This window comes from Erythranthe guttata, chromosome 3, assembly GCF_056151865.1.
Source record: "Erythranthe guttata isolate IM_541 chromosome 3, IM_541, whole genome shotgun sequence".
Classification (NCBI taxonomy): Eukaryota; Viridiplantae; Streptophyta; class Magnoliopsida; order Lamiales; family Phrymaceae; genus Erythranthe; species Erythranthe guttata.
Window position 1 is genome coordinate 14,961,951 of NC_142535.1, and position 22,470 is coordinate 14,984,420.

General features: G+C 34.6%; 5 protein-coding genes across 6 annotated transcripts; 4 read left to right on the plus strand and 1 right to left on the minus strand.

Moving 5' to 3' along the window:
- The first annotated feature begins 2,916 nt into the window (after positions 1-2,916).
- Positions 2,917-6,160, plus strand: LOC105965696 (NEDD8-conjugating enzyme Ubc12). Of its 2 annotated transcripts, none has more exons than XM_012990268.2 (6): positions 2,917-3,196; positions 4,335-4,448; positions 5,197-5,305; positions 5,399-5,477; positions 5,588-5,704; positions 5,786-6,160. In XM_012990268.2, exons 2-6 carry the CDS (start codon positions 4,340-4,342, stop codon positions 5,921-5,923), a joined length of 552 nt encoding a protein of 183 aa, XP_012845722.1. In that variant the 5' UTR covers positions 2,917-3,196; positions 4,335-4,339; the 3' UTR covers positions 5,924-6,160. The 2 variants fall into 2 exon arrangements, with proteins under 2 accessions (XP_012845722.1, XP_088671735.1); XM_088815609.1 differs by lacking the exon at positions 2,917-3,196 and adding an exon at positions 3,294-3,543.
- A 2,037-nt stretch (positions 6,161-8,197) lies between these two features.
- Positions 8,198-10,393, plus strand: LOC105965704 (protein BRASSINAZOLE-RESISTANT 1). Its single transcript, XM_012990278.2, has 2 exons — positions 8,198-8,757; positions 9,413-10,393. The coding sequence occupies exons 1-2, from the start codon at positions 8,464-8,466 to the stop codon at positions 10,124-10,126; spliced, it is 1,008 nt and encodes a 335-aa protein (XP_012845732.2). The 5' UTR covers positions 8,198-8,463; the 3' UTR covers positions 10,127-10,393.
- Positions 10,394-12,223: 1,830 nt separating this feature from the next.
- On the minus strand, positions 12,224-14,547 carry LOC105965714 (DNA glycosylase superfamily protein). The gene is made up of 4 exons (XM_012990289.2): positions 14,009-14,547; positions 13,427-13,568; positions 13,177-13,318; positions 12,224-12,531 (listed from the first exon to the last, which is right to left on the minus strand). The coding sequence occupies exons 1-4, from the start codon at positions 14,418-14,420 to the stop codon at positions 12,259-12,261; spliced, it is 969 nt and encodes a 322-aa protein (XP_012845743.2). The 5' UTR covers positions 14,421-14,547; the 3' UTR covers positions 12,224-12,258.
- Positions 14,548-17,385: 2,838 nt separating this feature from the next.
- Positions 17,386-18,805, plus strand: LOC105966597 (uncharacterized). The gene is made up of 2 exons (XM_088815610.1): positions 17,386-17,612; positions 17,830-18,805. Exon 2 carries the CDS (start codon positions 17,861-17,863, stop codon positions 18,632-18,634), a length of 774 nt encoding a protein of 257 aa, XP_088671736.1. The 5' UTR covers positions 17,386-17,612; positions 17,830-17,860; the 3' UTR covers positions 18,635-18,805.
- Positions 18,806-19,934: 1,129 nt separating this feature from the next.
- On the plus strand, positions 19,935-21,207 carry PEX11A (peroxin 11A). The gene has a single exon (XM_088815611.1). It carries the CDS (start codon positions 20,090-20,092, stop codon positions 20,870-20,872), a length of 783 nt encoding a protein of 260 aa, XP_088671737.1. The 5' UTR covers positions 19,935-20,089; the 3' UTR covers positions 20,873-21,207.
- Positions 21,208-22,470: the final 1,263 nt, after the last annotated feature.

Consider the following 22,470-nt stretch of genomic DNA (forward strand, 5'->3'; position numbering starts at 1 on the left):
GTATATTAATAGAAAATATAATAATAATAATAATAATAATAACAATAATAATAATAATAATAATAATAATAATAATAATAATAATAATAATAATAATAATAATAATAATAATAATAATAATAATAATAATAATAATAATAATAATAATAATAATAATAATAATAATAATAATAATAAATTATTATTATTATTATTATTATTATTATTATTATTATTATTATTATTATTATTATTATTATTATTATTATTATTATTATTATTATTATTATTATTAAATAAAAAAATATTTATTATCAGAAAATAATTAAAACATAACATTATAACGTCACAAATACAAGACAAATTATATAAATGAAATACACATAAACTACTTAGTTAGCATTAAGTTATGAAATATTTTTTATTAATTTTGTTGTAATATTTGTATGCATTAAGTTATGAAATTATGTTTATGTGTGATTTTATTATATGTATAATAATTTACGTTGATTTTCATTCATGTTTCAATAGTTTTTTTTGAAATTTATCACAATTTTAAGATTATATAATTAATAAAATTATTACTTATAATCGGACCTATAATCAACATTTTTTAAATTAAAATAGACTAAAATTATGATTAACATTAAATTTATAATTTTGTGATATATTTGGTGAAATACCATGGGAGACCAAGCCAAATGCTATTCTCTACAAATAGGAAAATGGTGAAATATTATTATTTTATTATTTGGTGTAAAATTTGATGGAATTGGTGGGAGACTAAATACACTACTTTTTCACCAAAAGTAGTGAAATCGTAGAATGGTGTGCTAAGGGTGGGAGATAAACCCATTTTTTCACCACAAAAAATAGGATTTGGTGAAAAAATAGTGATGACGTTGGAAGATGCTCTAAGGGCATCTCCGACCGGACACCGTAACGCCATTTTTTCATCTAATTTAGGTGTTTTTAGCCTCCCACCCAAAATTCCTATATCACCATTACACCTAAAATTATAGAGATTTAGTTTTAGCATCCCACCGTGGTCAACCCTCATATCACCAAATACTCAAATCCTATTTTTCCACCAAATTTTTTTGTGAAGGAATTTTCATCTCCCACCGGTCCACCATTTTCCTATTTTTTCCACCAAATCCTATTTTTCCTACCAAATATAGAGGTGAAAATAGGATTTGGCGTAATTAACACCATTTAATTAAGTACCATATAAAATGACTATTTTAACTAATTGCACCCGTAGAGCTTAACAGAGACCGTAATTAAAACCATTTTATTAAGTACTATATAAAATGACTATTTTAACTAATTGCACCCGATTACCAACTTATTAGAATATTTATCATAAATACATTGATATTAATTATTAAATTAGTTTTTAAAATATAAATACATTTGTTATTATTAACAAAACATTAATTCTAAAAATATAAATATGCTTATTTTTAATTAATTTGTATATTTTGTTGGTATCAATGTTTATTAGTTCATTTCTTTACATAACTAATACGCTAATTGCTATTAATAAAATATAATAAGCAACAATAGAATGATTAACGAAACACTCTTTAATTGATGAAATACATGACGAGACATTTAAATTGAAATACATAACTCATAAAATAACAAACAACATAACATGATAAACAATAACACAAATTATATAAATTTAAATCATCATGAACTGCTTATTTAAATTCTCAAGTCGTACTTAATAGTCTCTGTTGTCATAGTTGTTGTGGTTCGGAGATTCCGGGACATAAACATCTTTTAAAATAATTTGAGTTCATGTTATTTCATGTTTAGACAGTTTTTTAAAACTGATAACATAATTTTTAAATTATATAGTTAAAGAAAATTTATGACTTAGCATTGGATCTATAATTAATATTTATGAAATAAAATATTATAAAATATTAAAATTACGATTAACATTAGATTTACATTTTTTGGATATATATGGTGAAATGCCATGGGAGACCAAACCAAATCCCATTTCCTATAAGTGGTGAAATGGTTGAATATTATTATTTTAATATTTGGTCTAAATTTTGGTGAAACCCATTGGAGACCAAAAACACCATTTTTCCACAAAAAATGGTGAAAAATTAAAATGGAGAACTACCGGTGAGAGATGAACCATTTTTTTACCACCATAAATGGAATTTGGTGAAAAAATAGTGAGACCGGTCGGAGATGCTCTAAAACCTCTACTTGTCAAATATTGGGTTGGTTCAAAATAGGCCCAAATACCACTATTCACTATAACTAATTCCCTTAAACAAAATGCGAATAGTTTTGCTAAGAACCCCTCCTTTGTTCCCATAAATAGTGAAGTTATTTTTTCTTCCAATAATTAAGGTTATTATTGAAATATTTACAAAATTTCGATTTCCAGTCCGATTTAATTTCAAAATTTTACGTTATAATATCAATATTATTTTATGTTTCATATTATAGACGATAAAGAAAAATAATTTTCAAATTTCTCCAAATACAGTCCAACAATTTGCAATTTTGGAATATGTATTTTCATCCCAATTTTTTAAATTGCAAAATCGTAGGAACGGAATTAAAATTAGCTTTTAACTTTCGATCTGATCCGTTCGATTTAACTAGTCAGAATAATGACCTTTAAGATCCTAGAATGAGCATTTAAGTTGCCATTAACCCTTTTTTCAATTTGCTTAAGCATCCAATTCCAAAGCAAACCGGAACCATCTTTTTCAATATACTTTTTTCAATATATAATATTTCTTTAGTGGCGTAAATAATATAATTAATCAATTATTATCAAATTATTAATTAAACATAAATAAAAATTGAATTAGGCAAAAAGATAATAAACCAATAAGAGAATTATTATGTATTTTAGCTTCTATCCAATAATAATTGAGAGGTGATAAGTAAATTATTAATAAATAAAATAAATAAATAAAAATCCCAAAAGTAGACTCCCTTTCAGCTTCTCTCTCTCTCAGATTCTCCTCCCTTTACTTCTCTCTCTCTCTCTCTCTCTCTCTCTCTCTCTATATATATATATATATATATATATATATATATATATATTCTCTCTCATAGTTTTTGATAAGAATGAGTGCCCTTCTCTGAAATTCCAAAACACCCTAAAACCAGATAGAAGCCCTTTTTTTTTTTTTAATTTGATTTTTTTTCTCTCAGGCTTTTCATCGAACAGGTATTGTTTCGATTTGTTCTGTTAATTTTTTTTCCCGCAAGAATACATTATTTTTTTAGATGTTTGCGTGCTGTACGGATGTTAGATTTGATTACGTGTTTAGACGCCGCTTGTGTATTTTTGGGGCAGATCGTTCGATTTTACATCCATCAGCTACTCTGATCTTGACCTTTTTTTGCCGTTTTAATTTTGGATTTTTTCTTGATTGCGATTCTTTTTTTTTTTTGTTGCTTTATTTCGCAATTTTATTGTGTTTGTGTTGAATTGAGGTCGTCCGTTGCTTGTGGATGGCGAGATAGTTTGATTTTAGCCTGGGTGATTTCTTAATGGGTAGAGATGTATATTAGGTTTGTGATTAGGGCTTTAGTTCTTTTGTTCTCTGGTTTTTGACATGTTTATGGTTGGTTTTTTGCAGGACTTGTAGCTTGTTAAGCTACATAGTCGACGTTTTATTCGAATTACCGGGCCCGAATTTTTTTATGATTGATTGATAGAGATTTCTTTACTTAACCTAGGTTTCTGCATACCACTTTGGCTTGTTTTGTGCATATGGGATTTTTTTTGCTGACATGAATTAGAATGCATGATTCTTGATTAGCATGCACTGCATGACATTCTATCTTTCCGTGTCGAATTTGGTAGGTGCGAATTGAGTTACCTTTTCTTCAAATTCCTATAATTTCTCCAAAATTATGTGTATCTAAATTTTATATGTTGAATCTCACTCCTTTTAAGTTTGCAGAATTAATCTGCATAGGTCATTCTAAGAACGAAAAATTTCGCGAGGATAATGTGAGATAGAAATAAAGTAAAGGAAGGATCCTACAGGAAACGAAAGATGCCCGTTTCTTGATATGCTTTCTGAAACTCCTGATAGGAACTGTATGTGTGTGTATGTGTCTATATGTAGTTCGTTCACTCTCCCACTCAAAACATGCATTATTATTGCTTTACGTATTATGAATATGATGGTTGAATTTATCTGCATGGGATAATAAACTGCTTGATCATCTGACAGTATTACTTCTTTGTATCTTTTCCTTTTGGTGCGAGAAGGTAACCATGTATGTTTGTTGTATTTCTCTGTACCTCTTTTGATTGTTCTAATTATCGTTTATCTCTGATTGTTTGTATCTAGGCATAATGATTAAGTTGTTCAAAGTAAAGGAAAAACAGAGAGAACTTGCTGAAAGTGCAAATGGGAAGCCTCCGGTAAAGAAGCAAAGTGCTGGAGAATTACGTCTTCAAAAAGGTTTATTTATTTATTTATTATTATTATTTTAGTGCTTTTGAAATTCTCTTATTAGTGCTTTTGAAATATCGATGTATGGATAAGGAAGTTAGTGTTGTTAGAACTTGCGTATGGGTAGTAAATTAATTTCCAGTTCTTAGAATTTGATCACTCATTCTCCTTGAATAAAAAGGGCCATTATATCCATTCTCCGATGTGCTAATGTACAACAGCTATTACTCTTTTCCCATGTCACTCTTCGCTTAGAGTTGTACACGAAATTCCTAATCCAAATTGAAATGTACAACTCATCTGTTGTATGAGAAATGTTATAGTCCTTATCTGTGACAAGAAATGTTGTAGTGCTTATTTGTGACGAGAAATGTTGTAGTGCTTATTTGTGACGAGAAATGTTATAGCGCTTAATGTTGCAGCTTAACGACATGTTATTTGAATAGTAAATGAGGCCCCTGCAACATTACTTCTATGTCTTATTGTTGTGTGTCCTGTTAAAATACACATATTAAAACTCAAAACATGGTTATATGCAGTAGTGTGTAACTTGCATCTGCAAATGCTTTATTTGGTTAGCAATTCTTCTTTCGTTCCCGTAGTAATCACTATTGTCATGTACATGCATCTTTCTGTATCTATATCCACGTATTTAATTCCGTCTTATTTCCTTAGTGTAGTGTTTCCTTTGTCCTTGAGCCTTTTAAACGATTACCCGTTTAGCACTGACTTCTTTCTTTGCCTCTTAATAATGTAGACATTAGTGAACTCAACCTGCCAAAAACATGCAACATAGCATTCCCCAACGGCAAGGATGAGCTTATGAATTTCGAAGTTACTATTCGGCCCGATGAAGGCTATTATCTGTAAGTATTTTATTCAGCTAAGTTTCGTTTTCTTTTTTAATTTATTTTATTTTATTGAAGTATATTATATATCGGTGTTTACTTTTGTTTCAGGGGTGGGACATTTCTTTTCTCATTCCAAATTTCGCCCATCTACCCGCACGAGGCACCAAAGGTTAAATGCAAGACAAAGGTAACGAGACATTAAATTATTTAATATGATGTTCTGTTTCTTAATTAAAGCGGATTCGCTCAAAATCGTGTTAATATTTGTGATGTGGATCTCGTTGCTAATTATTCCAGGTCTACCATCCGAACATCGATTTGGAAGGAAACGTGTGCCTAAACATTCTTCGAGAAGACTGGAAACCCGTGCTAAACATAAACACCATTATCTATGGGCTGTACCATCTTTTCACGGTATTAATTTTTAATGCACTTTTCGATTTTAAAATTCTGTTTTTTTATTAGTTAGTTCTCTTACAAGATATTTCTACGCAGGAACCAAATCACGAGGACCCTCTCAATCATGAAGCTGCTGCAGTATTGAGAGACAATCCGAAAATGTTTGAATCTAACGTTCGGAGGGCAATGTCGGGTGGCTATGTAGGGCAAACTTTCTTCGCTCGTTGCTTATAGTTTCCGAAGAAAGATTGAATCAGTGACCGATTTGAAGCTCGTTCGAAATTTCGCAGGGATTTGATGTAACTAAGAAGCAGATAAAAGGGATGTTTGTATTTTGCTACTACTATAACTTATGCTTTTTTCTCTGTTGGGCTTATTCATTGTGTGCACCGTTCCGAAGATTGAAACCTTTATTTTTGTTTGGAAAGACGAATTACGAATTGTCTTAATATGACTACTAAGTTCATAAAATTTGTGTGATATTTGGTAAGTAGGGTTAATACTTTGGTTATGGTTGCTTTGATAATGAAATGCAATAACTGAAGTTTTGAGTTGTTGGATCGCAACTAGAATTAGATCGTATGTAGGAGAATCGGTTATGAAAAGAAAAATAAATCGAGTTCGACTCATAGGTTGTTAGGTAAGAATTGGACGGTCGGAATAGAGTTGAGTGGCTACAATTAGGTAACCGTTGCGACTCGTGTGTTCAACCATATGATATTTTTTAACCAGATGAAATAAGTTCTTTTAACCAAGAACGAGCGAGATAAAGGTCGATTAAGTTCGGGGATATGGTGGTCTTGGCAAAAGCTTTCCAAAAGTGATTCTAGATTTTTGGTGGGTTCATAATCATTTTTGAAGTGTTTGTAATATTAACTTTTATTTCTAAAATAAGTTGTTTTAAGGTGAAATATAGAAAAGCGCAATTGAACCAATTTCTCTTAAAATCAGTTGCTTAAATTTTTTTTTTCATGGAATTTAAAAACACTCTTAGCTTTTAAAAATAAAACACTTATTATTAACTCAACTCATAATCACGTATTTCTGATTTTTAAAAGTTTTGCAAAAATCACCAATCTCTACTATTTAGATTGTCTATTCACTTTTTATTTGAATGATGTCTAAAAACAATTTATTAATTCTTTTTGATGCTTATAAAAAGCACAACAAACATTTTTTTTATTAAAGACAATAAATGCATACATTTTCATAAAATGCTATGTTTAATGTTTGCTGTGGTGACATTAATTAAGGATTGAGGAGACAACTAAAACTAACATTCGATGTGTTTGGATCCATTTCTCTTCCTATCCAATCTACCAACACATTACGAAAATGGCAAAAAAAAAAAAAAAATGATTGAGAGAGAGTTTGGATCCACTGCATCGCATGCCCGGGACCATTGATGACGTGTCGAAATATGGTTGGTTTGTTGACCAGTTCAACTATCGAGGAGACAATTCTGGTCCCATATCTGCCAGAAAAACACACATGAAAGAGAAGGAAATATTGTCCTAAAAATCTCTTTTATTTTCTTTTTTTCTTTAAGAAATGGTAAACATTAATTATATATTCTAGCAGCTTTATTTCTTTATTTTTATCATATTATTTGTATATTATATATAGAATAGTTTTTTCTGGTTTCTGGCTTGTATAAACGTACTAAATTATTAGTTCGATGATATAATATTTTGCTAAATTAATAACATTTAGATAGTTCCGACTATATTAATTTAAGAGGTTTAACAATATTGGATCACAATTGTTGCTACAATGTGTTGAAATGTATTACAAAATCATTCAACTACATTGATATCTATTCTCAATAGTTATTGGCCTTAGGGCTGAAATAAATCCAAAAAATACTTCATACTTTTTCGAAATCAATTTAAAGGCGTATTTTAAACTCGTCTTTTGAATAAAGTAAATCGAACTTGTATCCATCTTTTTGTTAGATAAACTATGAAACTGGAACAGAACTCGAGTTCGATAAGAAAATACGATAAAATGGATACTGAAAATCAAGCTCGACTCAATTGCCTGTCAAAACAAGTTAAAACTTTTTAAGTAAGACAAGAATTCAAACCAACTTAAACAACCATAAATTAGCCTCCACATGCTTAAATGCAAGGTTAGGATTTAATTTTAAATTTTAAATTTTTATTTATAATCTCAATTCTCAAGGTTAGAATTTGAATTCTCCATCTCTCTCCTTTCCTTTAAATTCGAGCATTTAAAAGTAAATTAAGAATATAATATATATAATATTTTAATAGATCTCTTTCTGCATAATTCTATATTTAAAATTAAAATACGAGTTAGAGTAATAGAAATTCTGTTTGGTGTGGGGCCCAAAGCAAAATACTTTAATGTCACACACTCATACCCAAAGTTTCAGTATACTCAATTACAGCTTAATACTCCCTGTCTAAAAACTTTATCTCTCAAAATACATGCACATATAAATATAAATATATATATATATATATATATATATATATATATATATAAATATATATACACACAACAGAACACACACAGAAAAAACACACAGAAGAGAGAGAGATTCTTCTACACTTGGGAAAGCAGAAGGGTGGGGAAGCGTATTCCTCGTGAGTACTCCAGATTTTTGCAACGCCAAAACACCCACCCCATATATACATACACACACATATATATATATACATAGAGAGAGAGAGAGAGAGAGAGAGAGAGAGAGAGAGAAGGGGAAAGGTAGTGTTTGGAGAAAGGGGAAGCGGAGGAAGGAAAAAAAGATGATGTGGGAAGCTGGAGGATCAACAGCTTCGTCTTCTGCGGCCGGAGGAGCTGACGGCGGCGGAGGCGGAGGAGGCGGAGGAGGAGGGAGGAGGAAGCCGTCGTGGAGAGAGAGAGAGAACAACAGGAGGAGAGAGAGGAGAAGGAGAGCAATAGCAGCGAAGATATATGCTGGGTTAAGAGCTCAAGGTAACTACAATCTGCCCAAGCACTGCGACAACAATGAAGTCCTCAAAGCTCTCTGTAATGAAGCCGGTTGGATCGTCGAACCAGACGGCACTACTTATCGCAAGGTTTTCTTCTTTTACTTTCTCTCTCTAAAAATTTACTGTGAGCTTGTTTCCTTGTTGTTTGGATCTGTGGGTTTGGTTTTTGGTGTGGGTTTTGCCTCAATTGAATTGGGATTTTCTGTTCTTTGATCTCCTGTTTCTGAAATTTGTTCTTTGATTTATTTAATTTAATTTTTTTTTGGTTTGAATTTTAGTTATTTCTAGCTTTTTTCTTCATCTTCTGCTTCATACTGTGGATCTAGCTGTTGAATTTTATACAGCTGGTATATCTCACTAATTCTTGAAATTTTGCAAGAAAATTTAGTGTCTTAAAAGTTTAGTAGACAGTTGTTATTTCACTAATTCTTGAAATTTTGCAAGAAAATTTAGTGTTTGAAAAGTTTAGCAGACAGTGTTTATCTCACTAATTCTTGAAATCTTGCAAGAAAATTTAGTGTCTTAAAAGTTTAGCAGGCAGTTGTTATTTCACTAATTCTTGAAATTTTGCTAGAAAATTTAGTTTTTTAAAACTTTAGCAGACAGTTGTTACTGTTATTTCACTAATTCTTGAAATTTTGCAAGAAAATTTAGTGTTTATAAACTTTAGCAGACACTTTTTATTTCACTAATTCTTGAAATTTATATATATAATCATATATATATGTATATATACATATAGGGATGCAGGCCATCTCCAATGGAAATAGGAGGAACATCAACAAACATAACACCAAGCTCATCAAGAAATCCGAGCCCGCCATCTTCGTATTTCGCCTCTCCAATCCCTTCGTACCAACCGAGCCCGAATTCGTCTCCGCCTCGAAACAATGCCGCCAACCCTTTCGCCTTCCTCCTAAACTCCATCCCCGCCTCACTGCCGCCCCTCCGAATATCAAACTCCGCCCCCATCACCCCGCCTATGTCATCTCCAACAAGACATGAACAGCAGCAACAACAAAAACGAACCAAGCAGCAGCAGCAAATCTTCACCTTAGAATCCATCTCCGCCATGAACATGATGAACATGCCCTTCTTCGCCGCCTCCGCTCCGACAAGCCCCACCCGTGGGCGGCGGTTCACTCCCGCGACTATACCGGAGTGCGACGAGTCGGACACTTCAACTATCGATTCCGGGCAATGGATGAATTTCCAGGCGTACGCGAACGCGAATGCGAACAACAACAACATGGTTTTTCCGAATTCTCCGACTTTTAACCTTGTGAAGTTGCCCGCGGCCGCAAAGTCCAAGGACGCAATAATGTCGGATAAGGGGAAGGGTAAGGAGTTGTTCGATTTCGAGAGCATGGCGGTTAAGCCATGGCAAGGCGAGAAAATTCACGAGATGGGAGTCGATGATCTCGAGCTCACGCTAGGTAACGGGAATAATCGGTGATTATTATTTTATTTTATTTTCGTTTTTATTTTCAAGATTCGTTGTAAGAGTGATTGGGAGATTTAAAAAAAGAAAAAGAAAAAAAAATATATTGGCCCTTACACAATATTATTAGGAGTTTTTTATATGGATTTGTTTTCTTTATTAGGTTGAAAATTGGTTTTTTTCAGTTGTTAGCAAAATTATTATTAGAATTTTTTGTTATTATTTTTATTCATTGTAATGATTTGTCTTTTGATTTTGAGAGTGCACCTTCTATTATAGCCATCATACATTGCTGCAGCAGATTCTGCTGAAATATATAAATAAAGCTGCTATTTTTAAATTATTTGAACAATATCCACCCATTTATTCAAGAAAGGAATAAAAAGAAAAGATTTTCAGACAGAGAAATGTTCTCAGAAGGTTGTACTAACATTTGGTCAGATTATAGGTCCTATATTTAAGTAAATGTTTTTCACTTAGCCTCTTGGTAACGGTCGTTAGTCGTTAGTCGTTAGGTCGAGTTTGTTACACATATATAGTTAGTCTAGTGTGATTTACGTTTCTCGTATAGTTAGCAAACTATTATACGAGAGTGCAAGTTTATTCACTGGGTTGCGTTGTCACATAACGTCTCTCGTATAGTTTGCAAGCTATTATACGAGAGTGTAGGTTTACCCGTTAGATTGAGTTTATCACATATGGTTAACCTAATATGGTTTACGTTTCTCGTATAATTTGCAAACTATTATACGAGAGTGTAGGTTTACTCGTTATGTTGAGTTTATCACATATGGTTAACCTAATATAGTTTATGTTTCTCGTATAATTTGCAAACTATTATACGAGAGTCCATATTTACTCAGTTTACCCGAAAAAAACTAAACCACTATTAGAAGCTTGATTGATTTCTTATTTCTTCTTAAAGAAGATATTTAGTTGATCATGCAAAATTCGTGCTCCAAACAAATAATTCAATCAAATCCAACAAGGACAGAATAAAATAAAAATTAAAATGTGGTTGGTCAATTATTTGATTTATGATCATATAATAAGATAAAATAAAAGGCTTTCATAAATGCATGAATAATAATGCATGGCCCCTCTCAAGCTGGCCACTAGAATGAAAAGATATCAACTGATTTTCCTGAAATTATTGACAACATACATCAAATATTATGGGATACAAAAAATGAATAAATAAAAATGATAATAATAATATTTGGACAAAAAAGATTAAGGGAGAGATTTGGCTTTGTAGAAACCAAAAGGTCAGATTATTACAGCGTAATATATGGCCTTTGTCACATGTAGTGCTTGATGAATGATTAACCTGTGGTCTACTTGTCAACAAAAAATAAAAATGAAATGTGCATTATTATCATTTTCCGGTCAAACATTAAAAATATTGATATTTACATACAACAATAAAAAAAGAACAAACTCTTCAAACATTACATACAACAAACATGTTAAAAAAAGTTTCAATTACGGTCACACCTGAGATAATTAATGTCAAATTACGAAAAAACCACATCACTCAACAATGAGTCTTCTTCACGTTTATCCTTATGGTGTTAAATTCAATACAATCTTCTAGATTCCGTGAAATCTTCTCTAGTTTGTACTCATTTTGTGCAAAAATGCAGTTTCTGATGCACCACAATCTGATATTTACAAGCCAAGAGAGACATATCTTATGATCATCTTGTTTCAAAATGTGGAGCTGAAATAGGATAAAACGAGTACAAACTGGAGAATATCCCACATAATCTAGAAGGTTCTATTAAATTTGAAACCGCAAGAATAAACGTATAAGAAGGTTCAGAGTTTAGATAATGATGATTTTTTCGGAACTTAATCTTACCCCAGTGGTGGCCGTAATTTACCCTAAAAACAAATCAGCAAACAGGATGACAGTAGTTGAACCACAATAAATGCAAAAGATAACGGTGACACTAATATTAGTAATTAATTATATTAGATATGAGTAAATAAGATTTGATTTTAGGACATAGATCCATCATATATATATATATATATATATATATATATATATATATATATATATATATATATATATATATATATATATATATATATATATATATATATATATATATGCATTGTCTTAATCCTCCACAGCCTGGTCAGGTGTTTGTTCTGCTCCCTTGTTTTTCGGATTCGTTGTATCTGAAGCACGTTATGAGGTGATCATTTACTACACCAGACACTTGCATGAATGAGTACACGACTGTGGGGCCCACGCAGCAGAAGCCTCTCTGCATGAGATCTTTGCTTATCAGTTCCGATTTCGGTGTTTTGGCTGGTACTTGACGAGCATAGCGAAATTCGGTTTTTATTGGTTTGTTGCTTACGAAACGCCACAGGTAGTTGCTGAACGAGCCGAACTCTTGCTGGATCTACAAATTGAAAAAAAAATATGACAAATATTGCAAACATAGTATAAAATGATTGCTCGGTTTGAGTAGAAAGTAGAAACTATTTTCAAGAATCGGATAAGGAAACAGGCTTATTTCTTTAAGATGCATTCATTGGCTCGTTTGGTATGTGGGACCGAGATTGTCAACATCAGATAGGCTTCGTGAAAAACCGGATAAATCGATTTAAAAACAAAATGGGTCGAACTAGATGAAACCGATGGTGTTTAATGTTTAATGATGAATATATTATTTTTGTCCAAATCACTTATTTTTTTCGTCCAAGTTACTTGTTCATTAAGAAATTCGTATTTAAACAACTTTCAAAAATAACTTTTTTCCTTTTGGGACACAAGTTATGCTTCGAATGAAAGACGATTCCTCCTATAGAATTGATTACTTATAATGTAAAGAAAAAAAATTATCTACTTGAATCTAGTTGAACTAGTCAAACAGTGATTTCGATGGCAATCTGATTCTGTGTCGAATTCGATTTTAGAACTATTTGTCAGGAGTCATAAGTGTGTGTATAAGAAGAGGAACAGATTCAAAAAAAAAAAAAGAAAAAGAAATTGATCAACTAATTAGTAAGACTTGAAGAAATGGGAAAAATGCATAGACTCGTACCTTGATCAGCTGCTTAGCATTCTCCACGATCGCACGAAGTTTCGGTTCGGAGAGCAATTTGCTGCCGTGCACTCTCATTGATATCAATCTTTCGGGTTCAAGATTTGCAACTGACTTTGGATTAAATTCATCAAAAAGCTTTCTGAAAAGCAGTTCATCAAAATACCAACAAAAAAAAAAACGTCAAAACATGGGCAGAGGAGTTTAAAGGTAAAATTAGACGTGAATACTAACGAAATATGATCGAAACCTAAATACTGGTCTCTTGCTAAGAATCAACGGCCACGATAGTTCTGACAATGCTAGTGATAATACCAACAGCTCAAATAGCTTGACATCGTCATGCACCGGTGTTCCCCATTCCTCGTCGTGGAAACGAGTATAAAGTGGTTCTGCGTAAGGAGAATCTTCTCAGAGGCATTTCAACAAGCACATTAACTGCGTTTATTTAGATTATTGCACCTTTCACTTAATCTTCTTCAGGTGCAACGGTATAATCCAAAATTAAATCGTACGAGATAAAACTATACATAGGCCTTTCGAAATTTTATAATTCAAAAGGTGATGACAATTTATTATCAATATTTCGGAATATTGACTGAATTTATCTTTCAAAAATAGGATTACTCTGACAAAAAATAATGAAAAATCCCCAAATTAAAGAGCTGCCCAAGCATTTCGTCGTTTAAATTTTTCGATTTTCGACAACAACGTAAATAATAAAATAAATGCATGATGATTTTGCAATCCTAAGTTCTAAGCATGACAGAAAATTCTCGGAAATTTGTTTCGAAACGTGAGAATTCGACGTAAACCAATTTTTTTTTTTTACCAGAATTTGGCGTGATCCAATCGCATCGTTTAACAGGAAGCGGAACCGCAGGGGAGAGGGTTAGAGCTACAACTCCTTCAGGCCCAATTTTCACAGATTTAGCAACGCCGTTACGAATTTTTGTTCTCCTCGAGCTCAAACTCTTAACAGAATTTACAATTGAGCCACTGGACGAAGAAGCAGCGGAAGAAGAGTCCGAAGAGCTGTCCGCTGAAACGCTGCTCCGTACAACAGCTGCAGCAGCCGCGGCTGGTTTCGCCGGCGACTGCGAAATTACATTTTTAGCCTTCTCCGCCGGCTTTTTCACCATCTCTTTTTTTCGCCTCCGATCTTCGAAAATCGGAACTCGGTTACCCGTCGGAGCGAGTATGGGCCGGGTTTCTGCGGCGGGTGGTTCCGTGGCTACAGACATTTTGGTGGTTTGAAAGTGCGATTGGTTGGAATTTAGGGTGGTTTATTGCAATTAGAGAAGGTGAGGAGGGTATAAATGCAAGAAAAATTGTTGCAGAGAGAGAGAGTGTACAGTAGAAGAAGAGGGAGAGACGAAGAAGTGAGGAGAAAACAAACGGTTTAAATAGTTTGCGAACTGTATTGTTACGGTGACTGGTGGTAGCCGGTAACTATCATGATGACGTGTCTTCACTCTTGAAAAGGAGGATTTTTTTCTTTTTTTTTTTTTTTTTTTTTAGAATTGTTCTCTCAAAATTCTAATATATATATTGTTCAAACAAAAGATTTACATATAAAAAAATAGAAATTAATATTTTTCTAGTGTTACAATTATTTACTATTTTAAATGTTTTACTAGCATTTTTAAAAGTGAAAATGATTAGTTTAATACATGATATCGGTAAACAACATTAATATTTACACAAATTTAATAATACAAACTCATTCTGAAAAAATATATAAATTTAATTGTCATAAATGAAGCACAAAAGAATTAGAGAAAATATGCTGAAAAACAAGAGATAAAAATAATAATAACACTTAAAAAATACAAAAATAGTGACTTAGCATTGTGCTAGCCGAGATTTGGTGTAATATTAATTAGAAAAAAATGGCTGCAAATAGGAGATGCAATAAATATATATATATATATATGTGTGTGTGTGTGTGTATCAACTAACATGTATATACATTTCTTTTATTAATAATAAGTTCGTATTTTAATATAAATTAGAAAATTGGATTGGATTGAACTTAGAAAAGGCAGAGTGGCACAAGTGCCCGTTGAAGAGTCTTTACTTTTGTAGGCTAAAAGTCATATTCAAATTGGGTAGAGAGGAGTTGTTTGGCAGCAGCGATTACTTTTACCGTTACGAAAAGGAATTCCAAACCCACCACCACTTCACCAGCTTATAAAGCGCCCAAACAACGGCTACTATGACCCGGTCTTCACATCTAACCCGTGGGTTGGGTCCGAGTTGCATATAATATATCGATTCAGAAAAATATATTACAACTTGTTAATGTATATGATCGAAAATCAAGTTATTTGATCATTAAAGATTCATTTAATTAGCTACATTGATTAACTTAGTTAGAGTGACGTTGAATAAATTTTGTCGTTCGAAAGATATGAAACTCGCTTTGAGTTCGATTATGTTGGAAGAAAAATGACATAATTACAAATGAAGTACTTGAACTTGATTCATATTTGACTCGATTAAAAATCATTTTAGCTCTAATCGGATCAAATCTGTTAAATCTACAATCTTGTACGTCACGTCCCCTTGGACCTTGATTTACGGTGGAATCTTCACCTCGAACGTTGATCGTCATCGAACCTGCACACCGAGAGTGCAGGTGCATAACCGATAATTGAACCTTCTGATCCACCTTAAATCTCTTTTTCTGCCGTCTAAATCAAATTTGGGTCTTTCATAACCGATATGGGACTTCTAAGTTGGCCTCGTTTTTTTCTTCATCAATCGAGCCATGTAGAAAAGACATTTGGCCGTCGTGGTCCATATCGACTACTCCCTCATACTCTAGAGTTTGAATTATTTCAAATTCAAATGCGGAGCCATTGTACTTAAAAGAATTATCCACTCTTTAAAAGTTCCATGCATTTTTTTGGATTTACAAAATCAACCTTTCAAATTCATGCCACCATTTTACACCTATAAAAGGAGTCACCTATGATGCCTCATAATCATCTTTATAATTTTGAGCCTTTGTAAGTAGTGTCGGGTGCAAATTTATATTTCACTTAAAAGTCTAGTATCCAGTAAATTTACACAAAGAGATAAACAGAACTATTGTATTTCATAAATGACACGATTGAGAGACATTTATGCACCACTTTAAGAAGTGGTCATGAAATTTGTCTTTAAAGAGAAACATTATTTGCTCCTCACTTTGCGTGTCCTAGATTTCTTGTCCATTTCCAGCAGCAAATTTCCACTAAATATACTATTTAGGAAATAGACCAGACTTAACCTCATCAATATAGCCCAAACCCTTGTTATAGGGATCGGATGAAGTACAACCCTCATCTATATCACTCTCGAAGCATATCTCTCATTATGTACTTTGATGTCGATTAGGGGTTAGGCCCTGACACTCGCCAATCCACTTTGGGCTATTATACCTTTCTACACGACAATATTATCTCCTGACCCTCCAAACGGTTAGTGACTATATCCCGCTAAAGTGCAGAGGCTGAATATCGAGTTGTAGCCAACGCATTTCTGAAACGACATAGATGCGTCACCTCTTGGCCAAACTACTATGTCCACCTACGAAAGCAACTATTGTCTATTGCGACAATATCAATGCCGTCTACCTGTCCAGCAACCCGATTCAACATGCGCACACCAAACACGTGGAACTTGACATACACTTTGTTCGAGACAAAGTCGCGTTGGGACACGTCCGTGTCCTCCATTTTCGTCCACACATCAGTTCCTTAACGTCTTCACCAAAGGGCTTCCAGCCCCTCTCTTTCGCAAATTTGTCTCAAGTTTGCACGTTCGCTCCTCTCCTGTTTCGAATGCAGGGTTGTATTACCCGATCCTATTGCTATATATATTCTATAGATAAATATTTTATAATGTTGACATATGTTTCTTGTAGTTTTCTTGTGTAAGCGATTAGAGTTTCACACATGCAATATATCTTTTGAAATAAACGTGAGACATAACTAACTCTCTCCTTCTTTGAATTCTCGTCTTCTCACAATCGCTATGGGGTGATCCGTGGCTCGTTGGTGCGAAACTTTAAGGTGATCTCGAAGCGCCCAATCGACACGGCCTTCAGAAACAAAAGTATATTTGGTTTAACTAAAAGTGCTATTAGTAAATTAACTCATTAAAAGTGCTAAACGCTTTTTCCCCACCTTTTAAATACAATTCGTTCTCTCTATTTCAACTGTTTGATGGCGCTGATTTACAAGTGACAAACTGATTCAAATTAAAATGAGAAAAAAAAAAAAAGTTTCCCGCGCCATTCGGTTTAACAAGAATATAAAAGGGTGTAACTGCAACCAATCCCAAAAGAATTATCTGTATTCACAATCACAAGTAAACTTTTTTTTCCCGCCGAGATTCTTTCTGCACATGGTATTCTGAAGTTTTCTCCAAGAATCTTTCTAGAACAGGTGATGATTTCTTCGATATTCTCCGAACATGATACGATTTCTGGTTTGGTTTCTTGATGCTATTTATGCAAGATAAGTGTGGGAATATTTAGCCCTTGTATTTTTCGTAATGATTTTTTTTTTTTTTTTTTTTTTTTTTTGTGAATGTGTGCCCACCACCTGTTTGTGATATTGACTTCTGATATATGCCTTCTTCTTTTGGGTTTTCGAGTTCCAGGTTTAGTTGAATTTCTGTAAACTTTGCAAGAATGGAAGACGGTGAAAATCGGGATAACGAGAATCAATCAGGGGTTTTTGTTAATCAAGATCAGCTGTATCCCAAACTATTTGATAATGGAGTTTTGCACCTGCTGATTGAAGACAACGATTGGCCACACGAGCATGTGCAGACTCAGGACCTCGTTCCCGATAATAACCCGGTCAAGTTCGATGTCGTCGACACCGTTATACCGGAGAATATTCCTTCGTTTGTACCGGAGAATATTCCTTCGTCTGTTGGTGGTGGTGGTGGTCTCGAAACCACTGTGATGCTTGATCTTAAAACCCTCACTCCTGCAGATAATAATCCTGTTAATGTTCCTAATTTGGGGGATAATACTCGGCGAATTATGATGTCGTTAATTCGGGATTATAGAAAAGTTATCGACGGTCTCAATTCTCTGTTGAAAACGTTGACTCTTGACCAAGATGACACGATAGCTTCTCTCTCTGACGATTCTGTTTTTGTTGCTGATTCTCAGCCGGCGGATTTAGTACAGCCTACCTCTTTCGCGGGCGCGTTTGATAATGGCGGTGCCGCTATGCGAAGAGGTGCTTTTTCTGATGACAATGCTAATAGCCGTGCTGGAAATTCTGCTGGAGAGGTTCCAATTGTCGATGACAAAGTTTTGCTTGCTGAAATCGAGAAATTGGGGAATCTTTTGAATGAAGTGGAGAAATCTATGCATGCGTTCGTTGGTCGGCATGGACAGCTTAGCTCCAAAGTCGATAACGCTGTGGTGAGTACATTTTTTGCTGCTTAGTTGGTGATATCATTTTTTTTACCGTATATTGAGTTGTATAAAATCGAAACGAATTTTTTTTTCTTTATCTTTTTTTACCGTATATTGAGTTGTATATTGAGCTGCAAAAATATTGTATATAAGTTTGTGTTGTTTTGGTGTTTGGAATCAGTGTTCTATGCTGAATCTTTATATTGCTGCTATAGATAAACTATATAATTTTTTTGTGGTGTTTCGTGCATTTCGAATGCAGAGATAAAATATTTGCGAATTACGAGGCAACCAATAACGAAAAATTCAAGGAAAATAGTAAGAGAGAGAGAGAACAGTTGAGAGATCTCGAAGACGATTTTTTTTTTTATTTCGAACTCGGAAAGTACTCAACGACAATAGAAATTAAACCGTTAGAAAACGACCCATTGAACGGTTTGTCTAGCACATGACCAACGGTCCAACACTTTAGTATTTCACCATCCGATGCTCCAGTCTCCGCGACTGCTGCTTTCGGTTCTTGAAGAGCCAAAGCTCGAAATTCTCGATCAACCCTCCACATGTAGATCTTAGCCCTCAGCCGTTGAGTGTATACATTTACTCGAACTGAGCTAGCCCTAATTCTTTCCACGTTAGCTTTTCCCGAGGGTGGAGTGAGCTCTCATGAGATACTCGTGGGCCCTCATGAGGTAGTTGCTACGAGTCACGAGACAAGTTTTGATTTCGCACTATTTAATTATATTGAATCTTGTCAACTAAACATGTTGTTAAACCTTACTGTTAGTCCATAGAAATTAATAGTGGCAACGCAACCAAACGAGACATGATAAGTTAGGCCGAACAAACATAATAACGATTTAGTGGGGAATAATTTCAAGTATAATCATAAGCATTTTCATATGGTGTGTTTCATCAGGTGTTATTCCACCAAAAAATCAGACAATGCAGTAACTACGTAACATCTTTGATATAAATTATGTAATTGTTCATACAAATTAAATGATTTCTTGTTAACATTATTATTAGAAATTCAGAGATTTTATTTTGGGAAAAATACAGTTTTCATCCCTCAAGTTTGCATTGATTTCACATTTGGTCCCTCATGTTCACAAAAAACACATTCAGTCCCTCATGTTTCAAAAATGCAACGTTTTTAGTCATTTCCGTCAATTTTCCGTTAAAATTAACGGAGTCCAGCGTGTGCCCATCATTGCCTTAACTGACGGACTAACGGTAAATTGACGGAGATGACCAAAAGCGTTATGTTATTGAAACATAAGGGGTCAAATATGAAATCAATGCAAACTTGAGGGTGAAAAATATGATTTTCCCATTTTATATTATTGTTGCACCCGAAAAGAAACAGTTTTGGCACGCATGTCAAAATATATCTCCCTCCGCCGATCGGAAAATTCCTATTTCCCTGAAATCAATCTTCAAAAAATTCAAATTGATTGATTATTTCTTCTACTTTTCTCTACTGTAATGGATTCCAAATCCCCACCCGCCGATCCCCCACCGGAAAACTCCTTATCTCCGGCGAAAAGCAAGGATTTCTTAACTCACCTCGAAATCTACCTAGCCAAGCGCGACGGCGTCGACAAGCTGCTGAAAATCTCGCGGTACGCCACCAAGATCGTCATCGCCTCCGCCGTTCTCGACCAGTCGCCGCCGCTCACCGCCCGCCTCAAATCCTTCGAATCGAGCGTCGGCGTCAGCCGCAAGGCCTTTCGATTGGGCAAATTCATCCAGGACGTGAACGCCCTACGCGCCGCCGCCGCCGCCCACTCCACTCCCCACTCGCACCTGAATCTCCTCCTCTCCGCCGTCGCCTACGGCGGCGAGGGGCTCTACTTTTTCCTCGAACAGTTCGTGTGGCTCGGAAAATCCGGATTAATCGACAAGCGGCATCTTCCGGCGCTGCAGAAACTGAGCGCCTGGTTCGAATTCATCGGCTATTTCGGGAGCGTGAGTTTGAAAGTAATTGAACTGCGAAAAATCGACGAAGAGGAGCGGTGTTTAGCTTCCACCGTCGATTTAACCCTACTGAGAGGGATCAACGGTGGAGATGAAATGGAGAAATTGAGGAAATTGAAGGAGAAGAAGACGATGAAGAGGCTTTCGGTGGTTCAGGATCTGGCCGATGGGTTAATGGCATTTGCTGACATCAGAGATGGCGGAGGAAGCCTTTCGTCGCCGCTGGTGTTGTCTTCGGCGGGGATGCTGTCGGCGGTTATCAGCACTCATAAGAACTGGATCTCTTGCTGAAGCTTTTTTCTGAGGTATTGGTTTTCGTTAATGGCGGAATGTTAGCCAAGTATAATTAATTAGAGTCATCCAAATGTAGAATTAGGGGTTAATTTTGAAACTTAATATTATCAACAATGATTATTTATTTGCCTTTCAAATCATTTTTGAAATAAATTGCTGGTGCTTTTTGTGAATAATAAGATAGTACTTCTGTCGAAATGGAAGAGAAAAAAGGGCAAGAACAGAAGAGAGGATTTGTAATAGGAAGAAGATGTATTTGCAACTTGCTTTTCGTGCTGTTTTTATTAGTTTCTTGAGATGATGAAATTTGATTACGATGAAATTTGAATCTACGAACGCTCGTGCTCTTTAACTCAACCGAACCTCCAATTATCGTAACGTGCAGAAGCCGAGCAAAACCTATCTTCTAAACACTAAACACTATACTAAACATATCCACAAAATAACGACAATTAAGAATCCCAATTCCATGCCCAGTCATTCAGCCTGCAAAATCTAGGTTATTTCCAATATGAAGCCTTCCAAACGCCCTGCACCCAATAAATTCGTCCTCCCTATTCACAAATTTGAATGCGCGAACCAAAATCTTTGCGTATCCTCCAAATCCGGTGGATTATTCACCGCAAGGATTGAAAAATATTTCAGAATAGTGAATAGTGCCTATGAAGTCTCGCCGAACATGTACGGAGTGAAGTAGGGTAAATTATTATTTTTATGATCTTTTAGCAAATTATATGCGTCAGTAGTTAAATTAAAAACGTCAAGAATGTCTTTCTATACAACCGTTTTTAGACGAAGTGTATTGTTGCCTTGCCGGTTTCATACGGCATTTTCATTGCAATTAATAGTAGTTGTAATATGAATTCAATTGAAAGATTGGGAACACATGTAAACCTAGATTACATGTGTATATGCACTCTGAAATCAAAATCATCAGGGAGAGTTTTCACATCCCAGAGCGACATAAACGAAAATGAAAAAAGGCACATCACAATGTCAAGTATAAAACAAATAAAACTCAATAACTTGAATCAATTTGAATCAATTCTATAGAAGATAACTTGCACCAAATCAACAACTCACTAAGAACAAAACAAATAGTGAGTTGGGTTAACATTTATTAGTTGGGAAATTATGCGCGGGGAAACTGCAGGAGGGGCACAAATTGGTCTTCATCAACCATAGAACAATGCAATGATAATGAAAAGGATGGCCGCAAGGAAGCAACGATACCTGAGCACCAACAGTGGTTCTATGCAAGCAAATAGGACACATCTCCATGAGACTCAACCCTTGATGTACATCTCGGACTCTAACCTTGGCTAAAATCCTTAAAAAATCCCTAAGGTCAAAGTCAATAGCGAGACTGAGCTTGTCGATCCTCCGCGAATGATCCGGCCATAGATAAATTGGGGGCAAACACTCTTCCCTAATCGCCCTAGCACGGGCCTCGTCGATTGTTTCTCTCTCTAGCTTCACCGTGCAAACAACTAGATCCACCACCACAGGGATCACGCACGTGTGGGGTGAATTCGCCGCTAGCCATCTGCCGAAATCCAATGCCCTAGAAGCCAAAAGTAGAGATTCTTCGGTTA